Raw genomic sequence first — 26,399 nt, forward strand, 5'->3', positions numbered from 1 at the left:
CAAGAGGAAGCTTCTCTGATGATGGCTGAGGCACTGATCTATGGAGATTGCAGAATACTGTCTGAAGACATTTTATTACTAGGTTCCTTTAGCAAAACAATACTATTTGGTTTTTCCCTAGGCCCATAGTCTATCTTGTCTCAGGTTCTTGGCTGTCCTTGCAGTGTTAGGTGTGAAGTGTCAGGCGTCAGGCATGGGTTCCATCTCATGGAGTGGGCCTTATATCCAATTAGAGTATGGCTGGTTATTCCCACATTTGTGCCACTATTGCACCAGCTCTTGCCAGTGAGTGCTAGCATTAGCTTAGCGAATGTGAACAGTGTAAAAGAAATGTAGTCTCTTCTATCAAAGAATTAATCAAGATGGATGATAGACAGATCATAGATAAATAAATAGATGGATGATACAATAGATACAAATAGGATAGATAGACAGACAGATGGACAGACAAACAGAATAGATATGAAGGATAGGTTAGATTAAAGGACTACAAAAGTTGAAGAAGAGAGTCAATGGAAGGTTGTAGTGAAGAAGGACCTTGCCTACCCATGCTTCTGTCTCTGGAGCCCTGCCCTCCCTGAGAGGACCATCCTTCCAGTGCTGTCTCTGTGACCCCTCAAGCACTACATTTCTTTGTTTCTTTTAATCCTTGACATATATGACCCAGTGAGACCTCTGGTTCTGTCAATATCAAAGGGGGTGGTCACTCAAGTTCCCAGAATAAACCCCACCATCCCACAGCTTTATTGTCAATTTCAAGACTTGCTCTTAGCCAGGGAGAAAGGCCCAGCCTCCAGACCTGCTGGGTTCCAGCTCCCATGCCTCACAGTGACATTTCTGCAAGTCTTTACTTCCAGAACTATGCCCTCCCCTGCATTCTAGAATCCTAAACCATGGCATGGGAAGTGACCTTAGAGGTTGTGGTTTGAATGTGAAATTTCCCCCAGAGGTTCATGTGTTTGCACAGTTGATCTCTAGGTGGTAACATTGTTTGTGAAGGTTGTAGAACCTATAGGAGGTGGAGCATTGATTGGGAAGTAGATCACCAGGAAGTGGGTTTTGATGCTGTATAGCAAGGCCCCAGTTCCTGTGTCCTCTTCCCTTCCCTTCCTGACTGCAGAGGCATCTAGCCAGCATCCTGATCTTGCTTCTATTCCTTCCCTACCATGATGCAACGATCCCCAACTGTAAGCCAGAATAAGCCCTTCCTCACACCACTTCCTGTCAGGTTGTTGTTCACAAGGAAAAGTAACTGATAGGCCACCCATGTTTCACTCTCTTTGGGCACAAATACCAAGGCTGAGGGTACCACGGTCATCTTGACCTTTCAAGTGTAATCCAAGCTATGCCATGCATGTCCTAGTTGGGCAAAGACCCTTGTGGCTGTGGCCACACTGGCTGTGGCAAAACAAACCTTGAAAGCTCACATGTCCCCTCTTGTGGCTGCTTACAGCATAGCCATGGGGCTCCCCTGCTAGTCCTCTGTGCCTTTAGAAAAGAGTCTGTGGCTATCAGCATCTGGACAAGACAGGGCAAGCCGAGCCCATCCCCCTTCATGTGACAGCATTCCACACAGCTCTGTCGGGTGTGAAGGCCATGCTGGAACTCGCTGCCACAGGAAGGAATGAGGGCATCAACACTAAGCCTGCCCCTACCGGTCTGACCACCACACTGGCAGGGGCTTTGGCAGAGCATCTGTCCCTGGCACCCACAAACAGAAGGTGCAGAGGAGAACTGGGGAGACTGATCAGTAGGTAAAGCGCTTGGTGTGCAGCCATGAGAACCAAGTTCAGATCCCATGTTTAAAAAATGAAAAGAAAAAGAGCCAATGGTGGCAATGTAAATATGTAACCCCAGAACTGTGAAGGTGGAGATGGGAGAATCTTTGGGACTAAAGGGCAGATAGGTCTAGGAAATTAGTGAGCCCCAGGTTCAATGAGAGGCCCTATGTAAACAAACAAGATAGTGCTAATGAAAGACTCTTGACGATGATCTCTGACTTTCACATACACACACACACACACACACAGGCAAGTGTGAGCATGGAAGCACACACACACACACACACACACACACACACATACACACACATAAAAAAAAAAAGGAGTAGCAGAGGCAGGTTCTACTCTAGACCTGAGCCTGCCTCCTCATAACGATAGGCCATGCCTCTCTGTCCACTTTCCTACTTCTTCCAGCACTTGGTACTCAAACTTACCTCCTATATGTAGGCTGCTTCTGGGGCTCTGCAGTTCTGAGTGTCACAGAATGACTCTCTGAGGTTTTTATAACAGTGTCCAAAGCCATGTAGGGCACTTCCAACCCGAGGCTTCATACAGCACACCAAATGTGGACACTCTGGTTTTCCCCCCAAGAGGCTCGTCCCTCTTTGCTGTTCAGTTCATCTTTGCTTCTCACAGCACAGCTTGACTCCTAACATGAGGACCAGAGGGGTGCTCAGCTGCAGCCCTCAACCCAATGCACCCCTTGGCAGATGACGGAGAGCATGACGGGAGTCAGGCAGAGGTGGATGCTTCAGATAATGGCCAGTGATTGTCAGTGAGCCTTAATCATGAGCCAGAGGACTGCAGGCTCCAGTACAGCATTGGGGCCCAGTGGTGAGAAGCTACACAGGCCCCTATTCACAGGAACAACTCAGGCCTGGTTCTGGAGTAAAGGCGAGGAGAAGGAAGAGGCTACATGCTGGTTAAGCAGAATGGCTAGATAGCCATCACCAGAATCTGCACACATAGGTTACACAAACTGACCTTTATTTGTTGTACTGAAGTCTGTTTTGTTTTTGATACAAAGTAACATTTTAGTACAGCACTCCTACCTGTCAGATCCATGCCTGCCTGCCTGCCTGCTGAACACTGAACCAGGCCTATGACCAGGGAAATAGCCCCTGTCCCACAACTGTGTGAGCAAGACCTTGAGAGTCATGTGCAGCTATTCTCAGTTGTCTGAGCTAGAAAATGTGTGCCTCTAAGTCACAGAATAGCCTTGAGGGCTGCAACTGTCATCTCTCTTTTTTTTTAAACAGCTGTGCAAGAAAATATATCCCTTTGTAAAAAACGTCAATAATGGCTAAACTACAATCTAACATCTAGAATTACAAAGAATAAAATGAAATCAAGGATATTTTTGCTAGTAAAATGAAATGTTAGGAACGGTATTAAAATATAGGTCCTACCCCAATGACATGTGGAACCCAGTACAGTACCTATCAAGAGGACACACAGTTGAAGAAGGGACAGCATCAGCTCTTTAGCAGATCTGGCATCAGAACAGTAGGGGCAGGGGCAGGGATAAATTTAAAAACACAAACCAAAACCCAGAAACCCAACAAAAAATGGAAGAGTCCTCGTGGAGTTCAGGTTGAGAATGTTGTAACCAAGATGTAAAAGCTCCCAGATTTTCTTCTTACGTTTTCAGTAGACCAGTCTAACCATTATACCCACTACAAGCTCTCATTTCAAAGTCTGCAACATGAATAGTTCCATGCCAAAAAGAGCTGGCACACCCATGCGCGGTAAGGGTTACTTTGCAACCATGAACTGACAAAGGCTGCTGGGCATCTCAGAGTCTAGAGGGAACTGATGGCATGCCCATGCCCCTGCTGAGAAACCATGAAGCCCTGTGGGACTATTCATGATGTTTAATATAAACAGCAACTGGAGAAGAAACAAGAGGCCAGGAAGGCAGGAGGAAGGCCAAGAGGTGAATCTGCAAGAACGCCAAAGCTGCCTTCCCAGTGTGGGAGGAAAGTACTGCCATGTCAAGTTGGCCCCACCAAGGCACTGGTTCTGGTACCAACAGTGGTCTGAGCACCTGAAGTTGTGATGTCTTCCAGGAGAAGGGCCACAGAGGAGCAGGAAGTCTGTCAAAACTCTGGTCCCACTGACAAGAACCTCCTGTAGCAAAGCAGCCTCCCTGCCCCCAGGTTCTAGAATTGTCCTATGTAAGACAGGAACATCAAACCAACAGGGAGTGAGTGACAGAGGGGTCGGGATCAGGGGCTGGGCACCAACAACATGGAGCCATTCAAGTAAACATAGACAACCAAATACTTAGAAAAGCTTGTAAACTTGTGATCAGCAAGGTCCTGGGCACAGCACCCCTGCTCGGCTGGCTATGGGAGGGTCAAGTCTGTCGTGTTTCTGCTTTTGTTTTAAAGAGCACGTTTGAGTAGTGCCATCCACCAGCTGGGCCCAAATCTTTGTGGTTCTCCATTTAACAAAGGAGGTGTTCCTGAGGTCCTCCTGGTTCTGGGTCCTTCCCGTCTTGTCCACAGACAGACCTCTATTGGCTGGAAAAGAGCCATACAGCTGTCCCCACCATCCGGTCATGAAGGTGCCTCTGGCACAGCTTTCTGTTAGGGTGGGCAAGCGGGAATCCACAGGACTTTACTTTGCTCTTGGCTGACCATTGCCAGTATCTGAGCGCAAATGACTGACAGGGCTCCACCCTGGACGACCCCTGCAGAGAAGCCCATCAAACACAAGAAGGTTAGGTCAGCTCTAAATAAGACATTCCCACCCACGAAGGGTATGGAACACAGCCTGTGCTCCTGTTAGCTTGTCTGGGCTCCTTGACTCTCTCCCAAATGATCCTCCTCCTTCAGCAGGAAACTGGGCAAAGGAGAAATCGCCCCCTTAGTAAACTGACAGTTTACAAACTGCCCACCACCATGGCTGGGGGAGGCAGGGCAGGATCTGGCCTGCCCTGTCCTGGGGAATGGAAATGAACACTGGGCAGCATGTTAGGATGACCCCACTTGCAGCAGGGCTCTGCAGGGGGCAGGCAGGAGCTGGGGAAGGACAGGTGCCCAGGTTGGCAGGCTAGCAGTACTCCAAGGCACAGTGGACAGAGGACCAAGTACATTCAGAAAGTAACACAGTTTACATAATTGTATTTCTACTTAATAGTAAATAAGTTTAAGTTTGGGCATTTTTTAAAATTTCTTTTTTCTATTGGTCTACTTGTCTGTGATAAGCTGGAAATGAAAATGGGACCAGAGTTGTCCCCCTAGAAGAGCTTACCTAGATCCTAACCCTTCTGTGATGTGCTAAAGTGGCCCCATTAGCTCCTACAAATGGCTGATTTTGCCCAGTAGAGTCAGGGAGGCGGGAAACATTCATCCACAGGGTGGCCCATTTGGCAACTGGAGATAATGAGACTGGCTTTGCTTTACCAACCCCACCTCTCCCTTCACCCCCCAACAAGAGTGACCCTAGGCAGCACTCGGGATAGGCAGCTGCCTGCACTACGGGTCTACCTGGGTTCTTGGGGTTCCCAACTTGCCTGGGGTCACTGTAATATGCTGCTGAGTGTTTGTACTCAGACAGCTCCTACCACACATTGCAGATGAGGTCAGACCATGCCCAAAGGACAGTCTGTGTAACCCCGCCACCTGGAACAGCTCGGACACTGGCCTGGGTCTGTGGGCAGAATATATAACGAGTATGGGGCAGCCCAGCCCAGCCTGTCATCCTTAAGAATGTCACCTGGGGAAAGCCTTGGCACCTGGCTGGGCTAGTACCCACTTACCTGTGAAGTACCTGCTATACTCCTGATCGATCTTCTGTGCTGTCTCAAATTGTTCTTTGGAATGCCTCTGTGTCACCTTGTCCCTTAGGTAGACAGGGTCTCTCTGTTCCCTGTAAGAGCAGCCAGGGAAGTAGAATGAGTCTTGAACCCACCTTCCTTCCTTTCTTCCTTGGTCCAGAGTGTCAGGGGCCTCCATGAAGACAGGAGAGGGCTAGGTACAGCAGAGGATGTGCTTTCCCCTATATCAATAGTCTCTAGGCTGTATGGGGAACTGTGGGCCGACAGGAAATCTGGGCATCCCAGTACCCCAATACAGGGTCAAAGCTGGCTCCAAACACGGGCACCAGGAGCTTACCAGCACAGAGCTGGACTTAGCTCAGGCTACCCAGTTCCTCTAGCCTTCTGTACAACATGCTGAGAGGAAAGGGGATGGGACAGAGGTGGAACTCTGCAGACAAAGCTAGCCACAGTCTGACTGTGTGGTTGTACCCTAACAGGGAGGAGGTGCAAAGTCTGGCTGACGCTGCCTCTGCATACAAGTCCAGGGTCAGAGGGGAGTACTGTTGTTGCAGCATGGGACTCACCCCAGCAGGAACCCAAAGGGGCCAGACACCTACTTGATGTGCTTGGCGCTCTTGTACCGGATGAAGATGACGATGGGGTAGATGTGCATGTGGTGCAGCCTCTCGATGGCATGCGGGGCTATGTCCAGAAGACAGTGCCGGTTCTGAGGGACAACGGTGGAGAGTGCACATGGAGGGCAGGCAAGAGGACATATCTGCTGCCCCCCTGAGGACCTACCCTTGTCCCACAGAAGTCTACCTTCCTCCACACTCAAAAATACCAAGCAGCACAGGCAAGGTTTCTGGAAGAGCACTTAAGACAGGAAATCTTCACCGGGGGGGGGATGATTTCTCTCTCCCCATCCACTGACGACTGCTGAGACATGAGTGGGAAATGGCCATCGGCACACCTCAACGTGGGGGCTTTCAGAGCCCCACCCACCATACCCTGGCCTCACCAACTTGTTACACTGAACAGGACTGGGGACTCTAGGGCCTGTGGTTGGAGAGGAGAGCCACAGCTCTGTGTGGCTATGACAGAGTCCCTCAGCCTCCAGGAATGAGCCCAGCCTAAGAAAGACCATAGACATACTTTATGCAGCTCTCTCCATTGTTGGGTGTGTTTCCTAACTGAAGCTTATCCCCATCAAAAAAAGTAATAAGCATTTCCAACTGTGAGCAGCTCATACTGTCTGGTGGGAGAGGGAACCACAGCCCAGAGAAGTAGCTGGAGGAGCCCAGAGGCCAAAGTCTGAGGAACAATTAGGAGTGGCTACTTTGTTAGCAAACTTGAAAATAACTCACTCCCTGGCAAATGGACTCTAGAATATCAAAAGCAACAAGAGACACTACTCTTGGCCTTTCTAGGGTCAGGGACCCATCTATGAAGGGTCTAGGAGAAGGCCTCCCCAGAGCTCAAAGCTCTCCTCAGCACCCCTCAGCAAGCAGAGGCTGCAGGCACACAAAGTGCTGGCGACTCTTAGGTCCTGCTCAGGGATCTGTGCATTAACGGTGAAGGCAGGTATCTGTAGTATCCAGGAGGATGAGACCAAGAGCAGGAGGCCTCAGATAGGTGAGCTAGCTGAGGATTAAGAGCGAGGGCAGAGAGTCCCAGGTACCAGTGGAGCCTAGCCCTTAGGCCAAAGCCCTAGGTACCTTTTCTGTGATCTCCTTTATCGAAGCCACGGTGGTAACATCAAAATGACCACTCCTCCGCTTGTAGTCCACAAACAGGCAGTCTCTGACACCCCGCTCAATGGCTTGCTGGGAGGCCTTCATCACCTCTGTGTAGTAAGATGCATGAGTCAAGTACTGGGTGCATAGAAGGGCCCAATGCAGGGAGCAACATCAGCATGGAGACTACACTCCTGTCTGCTTTCCTGAAGAGACAGAGGGCCACTGGGGGAATCTGTTTGCATCAGCAGGACCCTTAGACTCTATGCCAATTACCCTGCACAGCCAGGAAGGTAGGTGAACAAGGACAGACACATCTGGTGGGCACCCCTTACCAAGCGGGCATCTGCAGAACTTGCCGGGTGCCTCATTTACCAGCATCTCTTTCACCACATCCAGTAAAGGCCCCAGGATGAGGACAGGCCGAAGAGAGGTACAGTCCACTTTCTGGACCCGCTGATAGGCCAGGCTCACTGAGTCTGAGAGACAGGGGAGAGAGTCAAAGGCCCAGCTTGGATAGAGGAAGAAAGCAAAGCTGGACAGCCATGCCCAGACCTTGCTCATCTATACAGGCATACTCCAACCTTACTTACCTGAGCAGGTCTGTTGTCTTTTGTCTCACAAAACCTGGCCAGCTTGCCTAGCTGTATCAGGACTAGTCCCACATCTCAGGTACACCAGTGCATGAATGATCACTAATGAAGTCATTCAGGAAAGTGTATGAGGCCCTCTGCCTCTGAAGACACTGGGGACAACTGATGTCCAATCATTTTACCTTTTGTTGGACTGCAGGTCTTCCTCAGTTATCCCACACCCACTGAGCCCACATATCTGCTCACTAGAGACATAGCTCCATGGTTCAGAAGCCACAGCATCCTCCCCAGAGGTAATGAGATTATATCTTTGGCCCCTGCCCGTGGATCAGAAGAGGTGGTGTTGTGGTGTTGACAACTCTGAGGAAATGCCTGGGCCAGCAGGCAGAAGGAACCTGGGTTTTGAACACCGGGCTACTTTCCCTGGGTGGCCCACTGGCTCAGACTGTATATGACAGACAGATGAGCTCCCTGTGAGGCTGCAGCTGCTACTCTCTGGGTTAGCTCTAGTGATCAAGCCACCTTCCTAGTTAACACACAGGTGACCCACTCCCCACCACCAAACGCACAAAGTTCTCACAGGAAGAGATGGTCAGAAAGCTGGCAGGCAACTGCCTTCCCAGAGACAACCTGACGGTGTACGTGGGCTTCTCAGACACACAAAAAGATACAGAGTACCCAGTCCCTGTCCTTTGGAAGCTCCTGCCACCTGGGGCCACCAGGTGATGAGGGCACAGGCAACAGGCCGATGAACAGAGGGTAGGACTCTGTGGGGTCTGCACGCGTCTGTGGAGGTACTCCATAGAAGGCTGCTGCAGCACTAACTGGGAGCATGAACCCCCATGCTCTGCAGAGACCAACCCCATGGCAGAACAAAGAAAAATAAGTACAGACTTGCCTCAAAATACCCATCTAATCCTGTGTGTTTGCAAGTGAAGATTGATTACATGAGTTTTCAGATGGCACTTCTGACCTGGGGGCCAGTTGGTCTCTAGTATACACCCATGACCATGGAACACTCATGCACTGTCTCTTTTAAACAACTGGAGCCATAACCAATATTGTTGCTGTACCCCCACACACACACTAGCCTCCTCAGATGCAGTCATCACTGTGAGCTGGAAGAGTGTCTTTCCACATGACTCAATACTGTAGGTTGATTTTTATAGGTTGAGAAAAAAAAACCTAGTGAATATTGTGTGTGAATATGTATTTGCACACGCATGTGTGTGATTGTGTGTGTGAATACGTATATCTGTGTATGTGTATATATATGTGTGAGAGAGAGAGTATGTGGTGGGGTTAATGTCCAACAATAGTGACATACTATGAATGGCTTGTAACTCCATCTCTCCCTCAGACTGCTTCTGGAATGCATCACAGGAATTCATAGCCCTCACTTGAGGATTCTACAATAGTCCATACGCAGGTAAAATATAAGCCTGGGCAGAGAGCTGCTGTCAGAACATTGGGGACTCAGGTAGAGTATGCAGGAAATATCCACAGCAGGTGAGACAAAAATGCATTTACCTGAAGAGGCAAAATTGCAGGGGGAAGGGAGGGGTGAGAACTAAGTCTGGGGAGCTGGGTAAGTGCCTGCTATGCAAGCATGAGCACCTGAGCTCAAATCCCCAGCACCAAGCAAAGAGCTAGGCATGGCCACCCAGCTATCTCCCAGCAATGTGGGGACAGAGACATGAGGGATGCTCACTTAGTTCCAGGTTCAGTGAGAGAAAGAAATAAAGCAAGTCCTCTGGCCTCTTTGAGTGCAACCACAAACACACATGTGCACATACCATAAATGATTCACTCATGAAACAATCTCCCCAGCTCTTTGTATAGCATTTTTCTAATTGTGTATTTTTCTAATGTGGGGGTGTGGGTGGGGTGTGCATTCTGTGTGTGTGTGTGTGGAGGGGCATGCTTATGTGTGTGCATGAATGGATATACATGCACACATGTTATATATACATATACATGTATATATATATCCACTCACAAGAAAATAAACACAGAAAATAAAAAGGACTAAGTGTAAAGCAGAGGCTTCCCCTGAAGCATTTGCCAAATTCTTAATTTCTTCTTCTTTTTTTTTTAAAAGATTTATTTATTGCATACAGTGTACTGTCTGCACACCAGCAGAGGGCATAGATCTCGTTATAGATGGTTGTGAGCCACCATGTGGTTGCTGGGAATTGAACTTGGGTTGTGAGCCACCATGTGGCTGCTGGGAATTGAACCCAGGCCAGCCCCCAAATTCCTAACTTCTAAGGAACAAGAAGCTGAATGTGTAAGAAAAACACAAAACCACAGAGCAGAAGGTTGCATGACTCTTGGGTGGAAGAGAAGGAGTGCCCTGGAGAAAAGACCACCACGGAGCTAAGACCCAGGTGCCAGCTCTAGGGGTCAGGGTGAACACCACACTGCACAGAAGCTGCAGCCCTGCCCAAGGTCAGCTCAGCCTCTCATTGGAGCCCCGTGGCCACCAGTGTTGGCTCCTGAGGCACAGGAAGGCTTAACTCTCATCTTTAATACATTTCCTGTTCTTGACAGTCTAACAATTTGCAGGCATGTTTATGAAGCAGAGTGAGTAGAGCAAAGATGACTCAGAGGTGACCAGCCAGGAGAGCATACCACGTCTTTGATAGACAAGAACTGGGAAGTCTTGGCAGGAGGACAAAAGCCTATTGCAAATAATCACATGGAACTCTGACACTAGGTAAGGCAATTTCTAAAGACATTGGACATCAGAGATGAGCTGGACAGAGCAGGGCAAAGTCAGTGGCAAGCAACGTGGCAGGCTGAAATAGTGAGAGAAAAAGGGTTGGAAAAAATAGAGAAAAGCATGCAGAAGATGTGAGACCAACAAGATCTGGTTAGCAAATTAAGAGGCATGAGAGGGGTGAAGGCCATAGAAGCAGCTTGAAGAAAACAATGGCCTAGAACTTTCTCTAACATCAAGCTGTAAACATAGCTGGGTAGCAGAGGTCTGATGCTGGGAACAGAGACAATGCCAAAACCCACCAGGCCTAGGGGATGTTATCTTCAGCATAAAAACATTAACAGCAACACTCCCAGAAACCTTATTTGGTAGGTCAGAATATGCCCCTGAGAGAGCTGGCTCGCCTCCTGATCCCAACAACCTGTGACTACCTTTTCTAATGAGGTAAAGTTCTTCTGAGTTTTTTTTTTTTTTTTTTTTTGGTCGAGCTTAAACGCCATCACAGGTGTTCCCATTGGATCAGGAAATTTGTAGGCAGACACAGGTGGAGAAGGGGTTGTGAAGGAGCAGAAAGAGGTTTCAAGATAACAGTGATATTCCCACAAGCAAAAGAATGTTGGCAGCCACAGCTCAGAACCAACAGAGGCCAGGAACAGACCTTCCATTAAAGCTTTGCAGGGCAGTGGAGGCTGCTGGCACCTTGACTGTTTGTGGCACCACTCTCAGACATAGGGCTTCCAGAATTAATATAAGCAGCCATAAATATAGTGTGTGTGTGTGTGTGTAGGCTAGGAGCTGACACTGGGCGTCTTCCTTGATAGCTCTCCTATGGCATTTACCTAAGTACTGGGGAGTCTAAACTCTGGTCCTTAACACTTGTTCAGTGATCCACTTGCTTTATTAATGAAACAATCTCAGTTCCTTGAACAGCACTTTTGTAATTGTGCATGATGTGTTCGTGTGCATTCATGCCATGTGTGTAGGGAAGAGGAAACATTTATAGAGCTAGTCCTTTCCTTCCACCTTTACATGAGTTCAGGGAATCAAACTCAAGTCACCAGGCTTCCTTGGAAGACTCCTTTAACCACTGAGCCATCTCTCTTAGCTCTGAGAATCTTAAAAGCGCCTAAGTAAAATAGAGTCGTCCTCAGATTCCAGCTTTGAGTTCATGGATTCAATCAATTAGGGATAGAAATACTCAAATCAGGTATAAGTACTCTAGAGACACTTTAAATATGTAGGAGATGCACTTACCAGAACACAAACAGATCTGGGTATCTAGGAGGCTTAGTACCAACTCCCTGACATACCATAGTGTGGCTGCGGACACCAAGTTAAGATTCTATATAGAATGGAAGTTCTGGAAAATGGTTAAATATTACCCAACAATACTGAGAAAAATGCGTCACCAAGCAGAAAGCACACATAAATGTTGAAGGAAAGTAGAAAGATGAGATCAGACAAACAGACCCGAAGAAAGGAGTGAACAGCAGGAGGGGTGAAGAGAAACTGTGAAAACTGCTTATGCACATTGGGTGACAATAGGAATGCTATGGAAACTGGGATGGTGACCTGTGCTTCCAACTTCTTAGGAAACTGGTCCAAGTGATGGCCTGGCTAGCAGGCAGTCAAGGGTATGTGGTAAGGGCAACTGAAATCCCCCAAAGACTACAAACTGAAACCAGCAAGGTAAGAAAAACACTTGAGAGACAAGGAAACATAAAGAGTTGGACCAGAGAAACAACAACAAAAAAGACAGTGTCTGCCACAGTGACATTTTAAAGTCCTGATTACATAGTGACGATCTCTGCTTTGCTCACTTGTATGGCATCTACCTGCCATCCAGCCACACTTTGCTGCTCAGGTCATACTTTGATACAATGTGTTTAAAACACAGCCTGCCACAGTAAGTGAAATAAATGCTACCCTGCCCTACTTCAGGAACAATAAAATTCTAAGGAAGTTCAAAGTATGAGCTTTTTTGATGGCCAGAAAAAAAAAAAAAAAAAAAAAGTCAAGTGTGTGGAGACTAAGCAAGAGAAAATGGGAGTAGAAATCAAAACATCACACACTATAGATTTTCCGAAGGGAACACTACTAGAAATCAGGACATTTCTTGATTACAGAGGGTCATTGCAGAAAAAATAGAGTAACCCAGAAGGCATATGCCTAACAATAGTTTCAAAATGTGTGGTGAGGCTGGAGAGATGGTTCCAGTCACAGGCTGTCCTTTCAGAGGAATGGGTTCGGGTCCCAGCACCCACATGATAACTCACAACTATCTGCAAGTCCCGAGGTACCTGACGCCTCTTCTCATCACTGTAGACACTTCACACACATGGTACACACACGCAGGGCAAACACTTTCATACACATAAAAAGTTTTTTTTTAATAAACAGTGCAGAACTTCTAAAGAACTGACAATGGATACATTCACTTGCCCCTCAATGAACAAATTAGAGATGGCACCTGTGGAAGACAGAAGTGTCTGAGAGCATAGCCCAAAAGAAGGAAGGAGATGGTGGTAATCAAGAAACACAAGAGAAACCTCGCAGTAACATGACAGCAACTTACTCTTGTTAATGGCAGGACTTTAAAGCATTTTAGGCTTTAAAGGTAAAAAGGCAAAACTGAGCCAACATCACCAAAGGACTACTGTTCATTTCTACATAATTACATGCATAAAATCCCACAATAACGCTCTATATTGTACAGAAACTAAGAGTGGACTAGACCTTCCCATGATGACAGGGATCATTCACTGTGCTTTTTTTTTTTTTTTTTTTTATGTAGCTCAGGCTATCCTTGAACTCACAAGAGATCTACCTGCCTCTGCTTCCCTACTCCACAGCTCCAGCCTGGTTCTGGTTCAGTATCATACTGGGAAGGACCTTGTCAAAATCACTGATGTATGAAGTAAAAAAAGCTGAAGAGCAACCAGCATAAGAGAGATGTAATGTGTGAAGCAGAAATCACATCTGCTGACCGACCCAGGGCCTCTTGATGAACTTGGAGCTTCACATTTCAGCAAGGCCGGCTGACCATGCACCACCCCAGTCTTCATTCCCTGTGCTGGTGTCACAGACACACCACACCTGGCTTGGGTCCTCAAGCTTGCATAGCAAGTACCTCACATGGAGCCATCTCACTTTCCTCCCAGCTCCTGAGGAAGCTTTTTTTTTCTTTTTTTGCTTTGACTTTCTCCTTGAAACAATGGTACAAATAAACATGGTGGCCAAGGGGAGACCTTGAGGATTAATGTGGCATGCTGTACTGACACTCTCAGTAGGTAGAACCATCCTACCAGCCTGAATGTCCACCTCCAGACAAGTACCAAAAAGGCAAGTAAACTTTGTGAAGTACCCGTTGTGAAGCGTTGACGTCCCTAGCTCTGGAGGCCATTGGAAGGAGCCCAGCACTTGCCTTCAAAGAGCGGAATGGAGTCACTGGAAAAGGTGTCCAGGGCGAGCAGGTCCTTGCCATCTTTGGACCCACTGCGTTTGTGTTTATGTCTCCTTCGGAAGAAGGAGCGGCGTGCAGCTGCCGACAGTGTCTTTGCTGTGCTGTCATCTTTGACCTCGGACATGCTGAGCCTCCTTGAGAACTCTTGGTCCATCCTGCAGTCACAGAGAATGACAATGCTGGGAGGGCCATGGCGGGAAGAGTAAGCTAGGTTCCTCTAACTCCCCACAGGCTCCTAACTACTAGCCTTTCCCATGCCCTAGGACCATCAGGTATCACCATGGCAACAAGAAGTTCAGGGTCCAGCTTCAGAGCAGGTAAATTCCTACCAAGCTCAAGGCAGCTGGTGCCCAGTAACACTGCTAGCTGTGCTTCTTGCCATGGATGGTATAAACACTATAGCTTGTATGATCATGAACCATGTGATTGCATTTGTATTAAATGCCTAAAGGCAAACCTACAGGTTTTAAATGTGGATGACTGGCTTAGGACTGGGGGTATAAGTGATAGTGTGTGCTGTGATTTAGATATGGGTTTTATTTACTGTGATACGGGTCCATATGCTGTTGGGGGCTTCATTCCCAGAGTAGCATTACTAAGATGGAGTACTGAGGTGTCTTGAAAAGACTGTGCTTAGTGGAGATTGATTAGGTCTCTACCCTCAGAAGGGATCAATGAGATCCTCTCAGAAGCTCAGTTACTTCTTCCAGTGGTAGGTTGGGAAAGAAAGAATAAACCTGGCCTGAGTCTTCCTACTTTCTTGTGGTGGTCTGAGTAAGAATGGCCCCAAGACAGAATACTTGGTCATCAGAAATGGATTAAGAGGTGTGGCCTTGTTGGAGGAAGTGTGCCACTGGGGGTGGGCTTTGGGGTTTCAAAGGCCAAAGCTAGTTTTCCTGTTGCCTGTGGATCCAGACATAGAACTCTCAGCTACCTCTCCAGCACCATGTCCGCCTGTGTGCCACCATGTTCCCCACCATGATTATAATGGACTAAAACTCTGAAACTATAAGCAAGCCCCAATTAAATGCTTTCTTTTATAAGAGTTGCTGTGGGCATGCTCTCTCTTCACTGCCAATAGAACACTAAGACACTTCCTGTCTTGCCATAGGATCTCTTCCTTCTGCTTCCCTACCATATTGTGACGTAGCCAATGAGGTCTTCACCAGCTACTCAACGGACAAAGCCACCTGACTTTTACATTTTCAGCCTCCAGAACTGAGAGAAAAACAAATCTCTTTTTCTTGTGAATTTCTCAGCCTCAAGTATTTTATTATAGCCAAAGAAAACAGACATAGGGTAACACAGGTTAACAGCTAATTGGGTTCCTTTCAGAAGTGATTGAACATGCTTTAAAATTAACTCTGGAGGAGCTGGCACTCTGGTCCACTTGATAAGTGCTTGCCTAGCATGCTCAAGGCCCTGTGTTCAATCCCCAGCACCACATAAACTGAGTGTAGTGGTAAATGCCTATGATTTGAGCACTCAAGAGATGGAGGCTGGGAAACCTGTTCAAGCACCTTGGCTACATAGGAAGTTTGAGGTCAGCCTGGGATACATAAGATCCTATCTATTCTATCTAATCTATTTATCTATTTAATCTATCTGTAAATAAAATAATGGTGGAGATGGTTGCACATATCTGTGAACATACAGGCCGCTGTATCAGTCCCTTGGGTATGAGGATCACAGCCTCATGACTCCAGAAGAAGATAGTCTGCCTCCTGCCTTGCCCTGACACTTCTGTGCACTGACGCAGCCTAGGAGCAGCTTTCTGGACAGTGCTCTGGGCCACGTGTGCTGAAGCTGCAGTTCCCAAAGGCGTCAGTCCCCTGCAGCCCAGGCCAGTGCCACTGCTTGAGGTCCCGCTCCACACTGCTGGGCTGTCTGGAGATGGAGAAGACTTACACATATTTGCTGGGAATCTGCCCACGCTGGATCTTCTGGGCATTCTCATCCAGCTGCCAGGCCATCCAGGACCCAAACATGCCCTGAGGCAATGTGTCATCCACATACAGGATGTCATCTTTCTTAAAACTCAGTTCAGGCTCCACCTCTGCCAGGCGGTCATATAAGGCCCTAGACCCGGAATAGAGGACACAGGTTGAAGAGGTCATACCACACACCACGTTTGGGGGGTACCCCGAAGAGGCCAAATAATCTCCTTTACGGAGGAGGATAGAGATAGCACCTTTTCTTCTCTAACACAAAGGGCTCTTCCCACTGGAGAAAGACTTCCTGCACCCCTTCCTTTCAAACATGTTCTATCTGCCTGTCTCTAAAATCAAAATGACTGCTTCCTGCAGACTGTCACCTCCCTTGGATGGAAACATGTCACTTCCCACCTGCAAAACAGGAACTATTACTCATGCACGTTTTCACCTCCTCTGTGGTCTCAGATTGTGGGAGACATGAAAGGAGCCTGAGCCACTCATGGAAGATACCCGATGCCGTCCCACATCGGGATTCCCACAGGACCTACAGGTACCATGAACACCTGAGATCTACACACACTGCAGAGAACTCGGGGGGCTCAGGGAAGGGACCCACAGGGGGAAGGGGCTCCAGGTCTCAAAATCCCTGTAGTCTTGGCCCACTCCCCCCAAAAAGGATCTCATATAAGCAAAAGCAATGGCAATGATGGCCTGAGCGCTGGAGGCAAGTATTCCAGGGGATCCATTCACCCTATGAACTTTCTACAGAAAGCCCCTCCCTTGGCCCTAATCCTCACTACTGGTACCTGATATAGAAGCTGTCACCAGGCAGGCCCTTGACTCTGGTGAACTCCTCGTGGCGGTACTGCACCTTCAGGCGGATACTATCCTTAGGCTTCAGCATCTCCACATAGACATCCTCCACTGTCCTGCTGCGCACATCCAGGTTGCCATACTGACCAGGGACAGGGTACCAGGGTCAGAAAGACAATGGCAGGGATAGCTTGGGTATTGTACTCAGGTTCCGCGACTGTGCCTGGTCTGAGACTACATGCCTCCCCACTACAGGTCTCCACAGTGCCCATGTCCTAGCTGACTTCCTGGCTACTAGATCCATTGGAACCACCTAACAATGAAGATCTCTACTTTCTGCTTCTAAAACCATGTCTTTATCACTGTGCTGGCTAATTTTATATCAACTTGGCACAAGCTCGAGTCATTTGACAGAACAGAATTCCAATTGGGAAAATGTTTCCATGAGACTGGGCTATAGGCAAGCCTGTAGAGCATTTCCTTAATTAGTGAACAGGCCCAGCCCATTGTGAGTGGGGCCACCCTTGGGCTGCTGGTCCTGGGTTCTATAAGAAAGCAGACTGAACAGGCCACAGAGAGGAGGGCAGGAAGCAGCTCTCCTTCATGGCCTCTGCATGAGCTCCTGCCCAGGTTCTAGCCCTGTTTGAGTCCCTGTCCTGACTTCGCTCAGTGATGTTACCTGGAAGTATTAGCTGAAATCAACCCTTTCCTCTCCAAATTGCTTTGCTCATGGTGTTTTATTATAGCAACAGTAACCCTAACTAATACAGCCATCCATGTGTCATTTCCCCAGGAAATGGGGGACCCAGAGTGAGAGAGAAAGAGAGCCACACCATTCGGCTCAGAGTCCTATGGCTCAGGAGACTGAGCACCTCCCTCTGGCTGTCCCAGATAGGAGCCAAGGCTGAGCCCTTAGGTTACTTCCGTAGCCCAACTCACCGCCCAGGAGCTTGGCAGTGTCCCTCACCTACAACAAATAACCTGCCTTGACAAGTTTCTGGGTGAAGTGGAATTCCATACCCCATGTCATGTGAGAGGACACAAGCTGACAACAAATGAACGTGGCCTGTCACACGCAGTGGCGGAACCCACCTCCAGGATGAGGTCCCCTGGCACAAGGCCATCAGGGCCCCTGGCAGGACTGTCGTCTTCCACCTCGGCCACGAACACCCCGTGCAGGTTCCCGCCACACAAGTGCACCCCCGGGTCCAGCTGGGATTTCTTGATGAAAACTATTCGAGGTTCAGGGGTCTTCTTGCTGGTATCTCCCATAATCCTTTTGGGGAGAAAAGTGAAGTCCTTAACATGTACAAGGAGAGAGGCAGGAATAAGTGAAGAGAGCCATGGCCAATGCCCTGCTGCTTGCTTCACAGGTCTGGACTTCTAGAGAGCCAGGGGGCGGGCTGCTCACAGGCACTCCTTTCCTGACTCAGTAGAAGGCTGGAGGCTGAGACTGTGAGAAGAGATAGAAGAAAGAGGGCAACAAACAATTGAGTGAGAAAACAGGAGGGGACAGAGCTAAGGGCAACACCCATGCTCTGGGCTCAGAGCCCGAGGAGGCACGCCTTCCCAGACTGTGCTCGCCTGCCTTGGCTCACTGTTCAGAGTCAGCTCACTCAGTGACACATGCCAACTCATTCAGGGGTTCCACCATCAAGAACTCAACAGTCACAGGTAAAGCTGGAAACATAGTGAGGAAGCCATGAGTGGGGTATGAATAAAGAGCCCAACCCTGGTGACAATTTGCCTGCAGATAACTTGCAGTGGGAGTGATCCCCAGACAGAGCTACTTCATCCGCATGACACTGGCACTGTTTTTGGAGAAGTGGAAATTCTAGGGTAGGCTGACACAAGGCTCCCATAAGAACACCTTCTCTTCCTGATACTACTCCCTTTCCTAGCTTCTATAAAGGCCCCCGTGTGCTCACAAGAAATGTTCATACCTAGCTGACAACTCTCCCTGCCACAGAGCTCAGCTATGCTGCCTCTCACAGCACTGCAGCTCACTGTACTTGCCAGGGCCCTGGCCATACCTCAACACTGCCCCCTGCTGGCCAGAGCCCTGGGGCTTTCCTGGCTGATAAAGGTGGGATGTCTGGAGACAGAATGGACGAAGGAAAGAGGGAGAGCAGTTTAACTTCTTTAGGTGTACAGATTTTAGTAGGTTTATCCTATATTATATGTCTAATATCCACTTATAAGTGAGTATATACCATGTGTGTCTTTCTGCTTCGGGGATACCTCACTCAGGATGATCATTTCTAGATCCCACCATTTGCCTACAAATTTCATGATTTCCTTGTTTTTAATTGCTGAGTAGTATTCCATTGTGTAACTGTACCACAATTTCTATATCCATTCCTCAACTGAGGGACATCTGGGTTGTTTCCAAGCAAGGAAGACCCTGGGTAAGATGATCAATCCTTACTCAGAAAGGGAAACGGGATGGACATTGGAAGAAAGAGAAAAAAAAATAAAATAAAACAGGAATCAGGACAGGAGCCTACCACTGAGGGCCTCTGAAAGACTACCCAGCAGTGTATCAAAGCAGATGCTTAGACTCATAACCAAACTTTGAGCAGAGTGCAGGGAATCTAATGAAAGAAACACAGATAGTAAGACCTGGAGGGACAGGGGCTCCACAAGGAGAGCAACAGAACCAAAAAAAAGGGGGGCGGGGGGAGGAGAGCGGCACATGAAAGAAGATAAGGAGAAGGAAGGGAGGGAGGAAGGAAGGAAACAAGATAGGCCTGGTGTGGGATCTGTCCCACTGGGGCAGTTGGGCAAATGGATACCCACAGTATGACTGCTTATGCTGACCTGGAGCTGGGGGTGCTTTGCTTTGCTGGGGGAGTGCCAGGGCCTTCATCCTGTTCCATCAGTGGGTCAATGACAGAGGGATGATCTGCAGTCGAAGCACTGTTGCCCTGAAGAGTAGAGTAAGTAGTGGCAGGAGGGTCCAGGTGGGAGCTGGGGGTGGAAAACAGAAGAAATATGATGCGTACAAGCAGCCAGAGCCAGCCCTCATGCAGTGGCAACAGGCGCACACTGTGAATAGGGAGCCTGTCTTCATACACTGAGTCCTGAAAAGATAGACACACGAGGAGTCTGGCCTTGTGCCACCTGCCCCACAGGGTCTGCCCGTCTCCAATCAGGGGCTCTCTCCAGAGATGTCCAGCCTAGAGCACATGCAAAGCTATGTTCCATTCTCATCTGGTTTCATTCTCTGCCAACCCATGTGTGGTGTCTCTGTAGGACATGTAGCCACTCCTGTCATTTACCCTAGGACCCACAGTTTAGAGGCAGGTATAAGCATGTGTCCAGTGTTCGCTCACAATAGAGTTAACCACTGAGAATGAATCCTGTACCAGGGCTCAGCCTTTGGTTACCACAGTTCCACCCATACCCCTAGTTTCAGGAGAAGACATCCTATCTCTGGATACCTTTTGCCCAAATTCGAGGTGATTGATCTTCCCTAAATGGAAGAAGCATCTCAAAAACTTGGAACTGGCATTAGGTAAGTAATCATCTTTTGCACTCATGTCTCCATCCCAGCCAGGAAGGATCCTGCGAAGCTCACCTGGAGCGGGAGTGGCTGTTGAGCTGGTGAATGTGTGGGTTATACTGGGCCAGGATGGTGATGGTATCACACTGCTGTCCGATGATGAGCCGAGCCTGTTGCTCCGTGGCACTCCTCAGGTTTATGCCATTGAACTGGGAAGATGCCCAGAGTGGACTCAGTGATGTGCAATGACTGAGGCATTGAACATGGACTTGGGAACATAGGAAGGGAGGAAGGAAGGAAGGAAGGAAGGAAGGAAGGAAGGAAGGAAGGGCCACTCCCTTTTACCTCAAGTAACTGGTCACCATACTCAAGGCCAGCCTGGTGGGCGATGCTCCCTGTGGTCACCTTGGAGACATAGATACCACCCTTCTCTCCACTCACAATGGAGATTCCCAGAGGTTCTGATCCCTTCTGCACCTTCACATGGCGTGGCTCCTCCAGGAAAGGCCTGGAAAATAGACCCAAAGATTTCAGGGTCTTGGATCCAAAGCAATAGAATAGGAGGCTGGGATCTGGCATGCAGTGAGCAGTGTGAAGGAAGGCCCAGAGCTCAGGTGTTCTGATAATGATGGGAGATGGCAAATGGGCTTTGGACAAAGGCATACAGTTCTGAAATTGCATGCAATACAAACACAACACATCCAAATAAACACAGAAAAGACAGAGAGTGGTTCGTGTAAACTATTACTATGGGATGCAAACATGTGCGCACGCGCGCACACACACGCACACATGCGCGCACACACACACACACACACACATACACATACACACACACATTTATTTGATGAAAGGATCACCTCAGGATATGCACTAGGCATATCCCATGGAGGAGGTTCTGAAGACAGCCAGAACCTGGGAAAAAAGAAATAGCTCTGCAATTACAGTCTCTCCCCCCAAAAAATGCTATGAGTAGCCAGTTCTTATATTTAGGGATCCCAAGGGTGAAAATGAAGCAGCTATAAGCCATGAGAAGGCTGAGGGACACCAGAGCAAGGAAGTGCCCATGCATTTACTGGCCAGGAGCTATCCTCCATATCCAAGGGCATGAAAGGGTGTGAGAGCCTCATGTCAGGCCAACCTCAGAATCCTCAGTGAGGAGGACCTGGGCCTAACGGCTACAGGCAGTCTCAGAAGGAATCTGTGGTGGAAGAGACACATGGACAAAGGTTAGAAGAGAAGGGGCACTCCGAGAGGCACCACACACTTGAATAGACAGAAGACTCAGGGCTCCGCCAACGCCTCCCGCTAACTGCAGCTTCACCAGCCAGGGCCTCTGGGTCTCAGTCAAAGGCTGAGGAAAGGGAATTACCATTCCTCCTAGGCTCTCTCTAGAGCCCATGAAAAAGTCAGGCCTCAGATACATGTTCTTGTCACTACCGTGAGCCAAAGAGAACGTCCACAAAACTCAGAAGAACTCAGCCTGGGTCGCCACAGCTGTGTCTTTGAATACCAGATAGTAAAATGCTTTTTCCTCCTAATTAAAAATTTTTTACCTTTATACTTACTTATTTGTACGTACAGATGTGCATGCACACATGTGCTTGCCATAATGCACATAACGGGATAAGAAGACAACTTTTGGGGTGGGGTGGGTCAGTTCTCTCCTTCCATCACGAAGGATCAAACACAGGTTTCTAGGTCAGGCAGCAAGTACCTTTATCTGCTGAGACGTCTCACAGTCCCACGAAATTCTTCATAAGCTGTGCCGACTCCTCCCCAGTACCTGGAGGTACTTTCACTTCCTAACCCCACCCTCCACAGTTCTTCCTTTTCCCTGCCAGTGCAGGCATCCACAGTCAGTTCTGCCACAAAACATGCACTAGAGTACCAGGCAGTTTAGAGTTATAAGGACGCTTAACAGACAACCATCTAAAGAGCATTCTCATAGCCTACCATAAGAAGACGATCTGTGGACAGTCAGAACAAAGGAGAAGGCAGGCCTCGTTTCCATGCAAAATTCCTCCTCACCCAGTGACTACCCTTTCCTCTGTCCACATTAACATAGCATGTTTAGCTCCTGTTGCCTTTAATCCCAGCACAAGGCACAGGCAGGCAGATCTCTGAATTTGAGGCAGCCTGGTCTACAGAGTGATTTCCAGGACAGCCAGGGCTACAGAGAAACCCTGTATCAAAAAGGGTGGCCAACTCTAACAGTGTCACATAAAAGCCAAGAAGCCAGGGCTGGAGAGATAATTCCATACTTAATAGTGTGTATTACTCTTTCAGGACCTGAGTTCAGTTGTCAGCCACCTGTAACTCCAGTGCAATGGGATCTGAAGCCATCTTCTGACTCCAAGGGCATCTGTACTCATGTGCACATACCTCAACACACAGACACACAAACAAAGACAAAGCCAGAAAACAGTTCCCAACGACCCTATGAATCAGGGTTTCCTGACATGGAAAGATGCAGAGAACACACTGTGGGAGGGAGTAACTCCACTTCTCACGACCTGTACATGTCAGTCTATGTCAGCATCCCTGCATGGACGGCCTCGACAGAGGGCCTCCCGAGGAACATGAACAATGGCACTGAGCAGAGGGGAGCGATTCTCTACTTCTCCCATCTCCCCGGCCTACCACAAAGCTTCTTCAGAGCAACAAAGCTGCTTTGTAAATCAAGTTTATGAACTTTAATTAATAATATTACAAACACTCGATAAAGGAGCTGTGTTATGTCTATGAGTAAAACAGACATTAAAATCTCTACTATGTATATCAAAAGATAAACAGCTATTGAACCTCTAGCTGGACTGGTTGCATGTAACTTTTTTTTTTCTTTTTATTCTTTGCATTTTCCTGATTTTCTCTCATGAATTTATGACAGGGAACTCTGGGCTCTGGATAAATAGGAGGCTATTGCTCAGGTCACACAGGCTACAGTCATCTTTAACTGCAGTGTAAGCCTCAGTAGGGCAGGACTCACACCTGGCTGTCTCCCAAAGCAGGGAGCTAGCTGATGGGTGTGTGGCTCCTGTGACAAGGCCTTTCTACCTCTGAAAAAGACACTTCATTTGAAGAGGCATCAGACCTCAGCAAATCCACCCTCCACACTCTCATGTACATCACACAGAAAGGACCCCTGAACACTTCCCTGGGTCCTGTGGCTAATGCCCTAGAACAGGACCCTGGAGCTAAATACATCTGTTCCCCTGGGCTTTCAGGTTAATACTCACTGGGTTTTTCTTAAAAGTTCAGATTTTTAAATCAAATGTGACCTCCCGTATTTATTTACTTAGGTTTTTTGAGACAGGGTCTTACTATATAGTAAGACAGGGTCTTTCTTGGCTGTCTTAAAACTCACAGAGATCCACCTGCCTATACACATTTCGTGTCTCAAAAAAACAAACAAACAAAATCTTTGGGGACAGGGCAAAGAACAAAAAAAAAAAAAAAAATCAGCAAACCCTACTTGGGGCCAAAGACCAAGTGTTGAGAAAAAGTCCTGGTTCTAGCTAAGACAGGCCAGTCACTAAGTTTACATCACAGAATTCACACAGGTGGTCCGCACATAGTCCACTCTGGTAAAATGTAGCTAACTGTAGGAACACTCAAGCAATTGAGACTTGTAACAGTGTTGTAAATGGGCCTGGCATGCACTAAGCAGCACCTTGATACCCATATCACCTCCAGGCCATCTCTCGCATCGCCCTTGGTCACCACTTGGGGGAGGAGCCTACTTTGCCCTGTCCTCACCTGCTGGGTCTCTAACTCCTACTGTTTCTACAGTGGGCCTTGTACTCTCTGGACTGCCCCATTGCCAGAGCAGATGTCAAGTTCCCTGGGTTGCCTCAGCCATAGGTGCTCATTCCACTCACCTGTCCTTTCTCCGCTCCCCATGGGAAGGGTGGTTGACGGCAATTCTTGGCAATGTGGAGGCTGAGGTCTGAGGCTGGCTACAGGAGGACAGGGTATCGATATTCAGTGGGGACCGGGGAGGAGTGCTGCATTCAGAATGTGACAATGAACCTGCCAAGAGAGAAGGGGTGGACATGACTGGATCTGCCATCTAGATGTAGGCTGTGTGAGCCTTACCCTGTGCCCCGGGCCCTGACGGTGGTCTCCACACTGCCTCCTGTTCCCACAGCAACGGATGAGGGCTAGGTTCAGTCAACCTTCACCAACCCACTGAGATGACTAGAAGGGGACCCAGGGGAGTGGGCATAGGAGGGAATGCTGAATTCTCACCTCTGTCAGAGCCCATGACAGACCGGGGATATCTTGGTGTTAACGGAATCTTAATCCGCTCAGCCTTGAACTGCAGGTTACTGGAAGACCCTGTTGTTCCAGGAGAAGACATGGCTTTGTGACTAACCAACATCCCTCTGTCCTCACCACCACTCAGTGGTCAGCACAGTAACACACAACACCAGTTGAATATCCCTAGGAAAACGAACCATGGAGAACTACAGAGAAGCAGACAGTTGGCTCTTCACGCTAGGAGGAACTTAGTAGACCCAAATACTCCGGAACAGGAGTGTATGCCTTGCTTCAAGCCCCAAAATGCAGCAGTACCCTAACTGCTGCAGCAGATGCTCCATCTTGTCTCTGAAACCCTAAAGACTTCTCCCAGGGTCTTGTTACCAGGCAACATGACACCTCCCCTCAGGGTTACATCCCCCTCCAAGTATGTATCCACACAGGACACCCAGAATGACTAACTCAGGGTCAGGAAATAAGACCCTAACTAAGAGGTCATCTGGAACAACCATCATGGAGCCTGTAAGCAAGAACACTGGCTCTGAAAACATTATAGATTATGACAGACGGGTCACAAGACAGCGGCCATGCAGAGGAGAGAGCTAAGCTTAGCTTCTGGAGGAAAAGGAGTCATGGGAGCAGCCCACCCTGAGATCTGGTTATGAAAATGAAAGAACCAGTAATAGTTACCAAGGCGAGCACTGGAGGGCAGAGAGTTGGAACCCTGGGAGTTTCTCATCTCAGAGTAGTCACTATAGTTCCTGTGGCTCAGGTCCAGGCTGAGGCGTCCCTGGTGCTGGACACTGTGAGTGAATCAGAGAGATGAGAGGCCCTGGCGCAGTGCTAAGACCAGACTTGATCACCAGGGAGAGACACAGGAAGTAGCATGGACTGCCTATGACAGAAGAGTGAGGCGTCCTTGCTATTTGCCTAGGATAGCAGACTGACCCTAGTCACCTCGCACAGAGATCATCTGTTAAGGATCTGTAAGTAGTAAAGTGGCCACACAAGGACCAGTACTGGAGTTGGATGAATAGGGAAAAACAATGTTCTGCCTTGTGAGCCTAGGAAAATGGTCTGAGGGGAGGCTGGATGTACACCGAGGGTCCTGGAAAGGGTGGTGGTGTACCTCAATCAGGATAGCATGCCAAGATGTGGAGCTAGTGGGCGGTACTCAGGGACCACCCACATATGGCTGATGTCAATCCCAACAAGGTGGCTTTGGTTGTGTAATAACGACATCTCTTCCCTGCTTAAAACTCCCCAATGGTCTCCTATAGGTCTTTCAGAGTTTGTGCCTCAGGTCTGGGCCTCCGCCTGACTCACTGTCCCAGCTAAGCCTCCCCCGCCTCCAGCCCTGCATGCTTTCCAAATGCACAGCTGTTTTATTGTTTCACGTTGAGACATTAAACCCAGGGCCCTTTGCACACAGGCAAGTGTTTTATCACTGAGCTACAGCCCAGTCCCTCTGGCTGGTCTTTACTTTTCTTCCAGTCACAACAGCTGCTCTTCTGCCTTGGTACCCTCTGTGAGTACTCAGTTTCCTAGGCGCCCTCTTTCCAACCACAGCCCAGTTGTCACCCTGTCTCACTGTCTTGGGGCCACTCAGAACCCCATGTTTTCACTGTGTATATTCTCATCTGTCTGCCTTCTGCACTGAGCACAAAACCCCATGATTGGGAAGCTGCCTTTCAAGTTTACCAAGGTCAAGTTTGCCCTTAAAACCAAAACAACCACTGGAACATATTAGGTGTTCATTAAAAACTTGGCAAATGAATGAGTACAATGAACTTGAGCCCCACCCCCCATCCTTTTTACTAATT

At 48.4% G+C, this 26,399-nt stretch overlaps 1 protein-coding gene across 5 annotated transcripts in view; it reads right to left on the minus strand.

Moving 5' to 3' along the window:
- Window positions 1-2,751: 2,751 nt before the first annotated feature.
- Dlg5 (discs large MAGUK scaffold protein 5) overlaps window positions 2,752-26,399 on the minus strand; it is a 111,300-nt gene continuing 87,652 nt past the window's right edge. For 4 of the 5 annotated variants that reach the window (XM_060382151.1, XM_060382153.1, XM_060382154.1 and 1 more), the window contains 16 exons: window positions 25,267-25,379; window positions 24,565-24,654; window positions 24,195-24,345; window positions 21,455-21,514; window positions 20,659-20,821; window positions 20,389-20,522; window positions 19,629-19,778; window positions 17,901-18,084; window positions 16,802-16,950; window positions 15,970-16,140; window positions 14,023-14,216; window positions 7,619-7,762; window positions 7,266-7,393; window positions 6,165-6,274; window positions 5,548-5,657; window positions 2,752-4,476 (listed from right to left, as the gene is read on the minus strand). In XM_060382151.1, the coding sequence (XP_060238134.1) occupies window positions 4,373-4,476; window positions 5,548-5,657; window positions 6,165-6,274; window positions 7,266-7,393; window positions 7,619-7,762; window positions 14,023-14,216; window positions 15,970-16,140; window positions 16,802-16,950; window positions 17,901-18,084; window positions 19,629-19,778; window positions 20,389-20,522; window positions 20,659-20,821; window positions 21,455-21,514; window positions 24,195-24,345; window positions 24,565-24,654; window positions 25,267-25,379 (2,155 nt within the window). In that variant the 3' untranslated portion in view covers window positions 2,752-4,372. The remainder of the gene's footprint in view (window positions 4,477-5,547; window positions 5,658-6,164; window positions 6,275-7,265; window positions 7,394-7,618; window positions 7,763-14,022; window positions 14,217-15,969; window positions 16,141-16,801; window positions 16,951-17,900; window positions 18,085-19,628; window positions 19,779-20,388; window positions 20,523-20,658; window positions 20,822-21,454; window positions 21,515-24,194; window positions 24,346-24,564; window positions 24,655-25,266; window positions 25,380-26,399) is intronic. The other variant, XM_060382152.1, reaches the window with a different exon arrangement.

Source organism: Meriones unguiculatus, chromosome 4 (genome assembly GCF_030254825.1).
Source record: "Meriones unguiculatus strain TT.TT164.6M chromosome 4, Bangor_MerUng_6.1, whole genome shotgun sequence".
In the NCBI taxonomy this organism is placed as follows: domain Eukaryota; kingdom Metazoa; phylum Chordata; class Mammalia; order Rodentia; family Muridae; genus Meriones; species Meriones unguiculatus.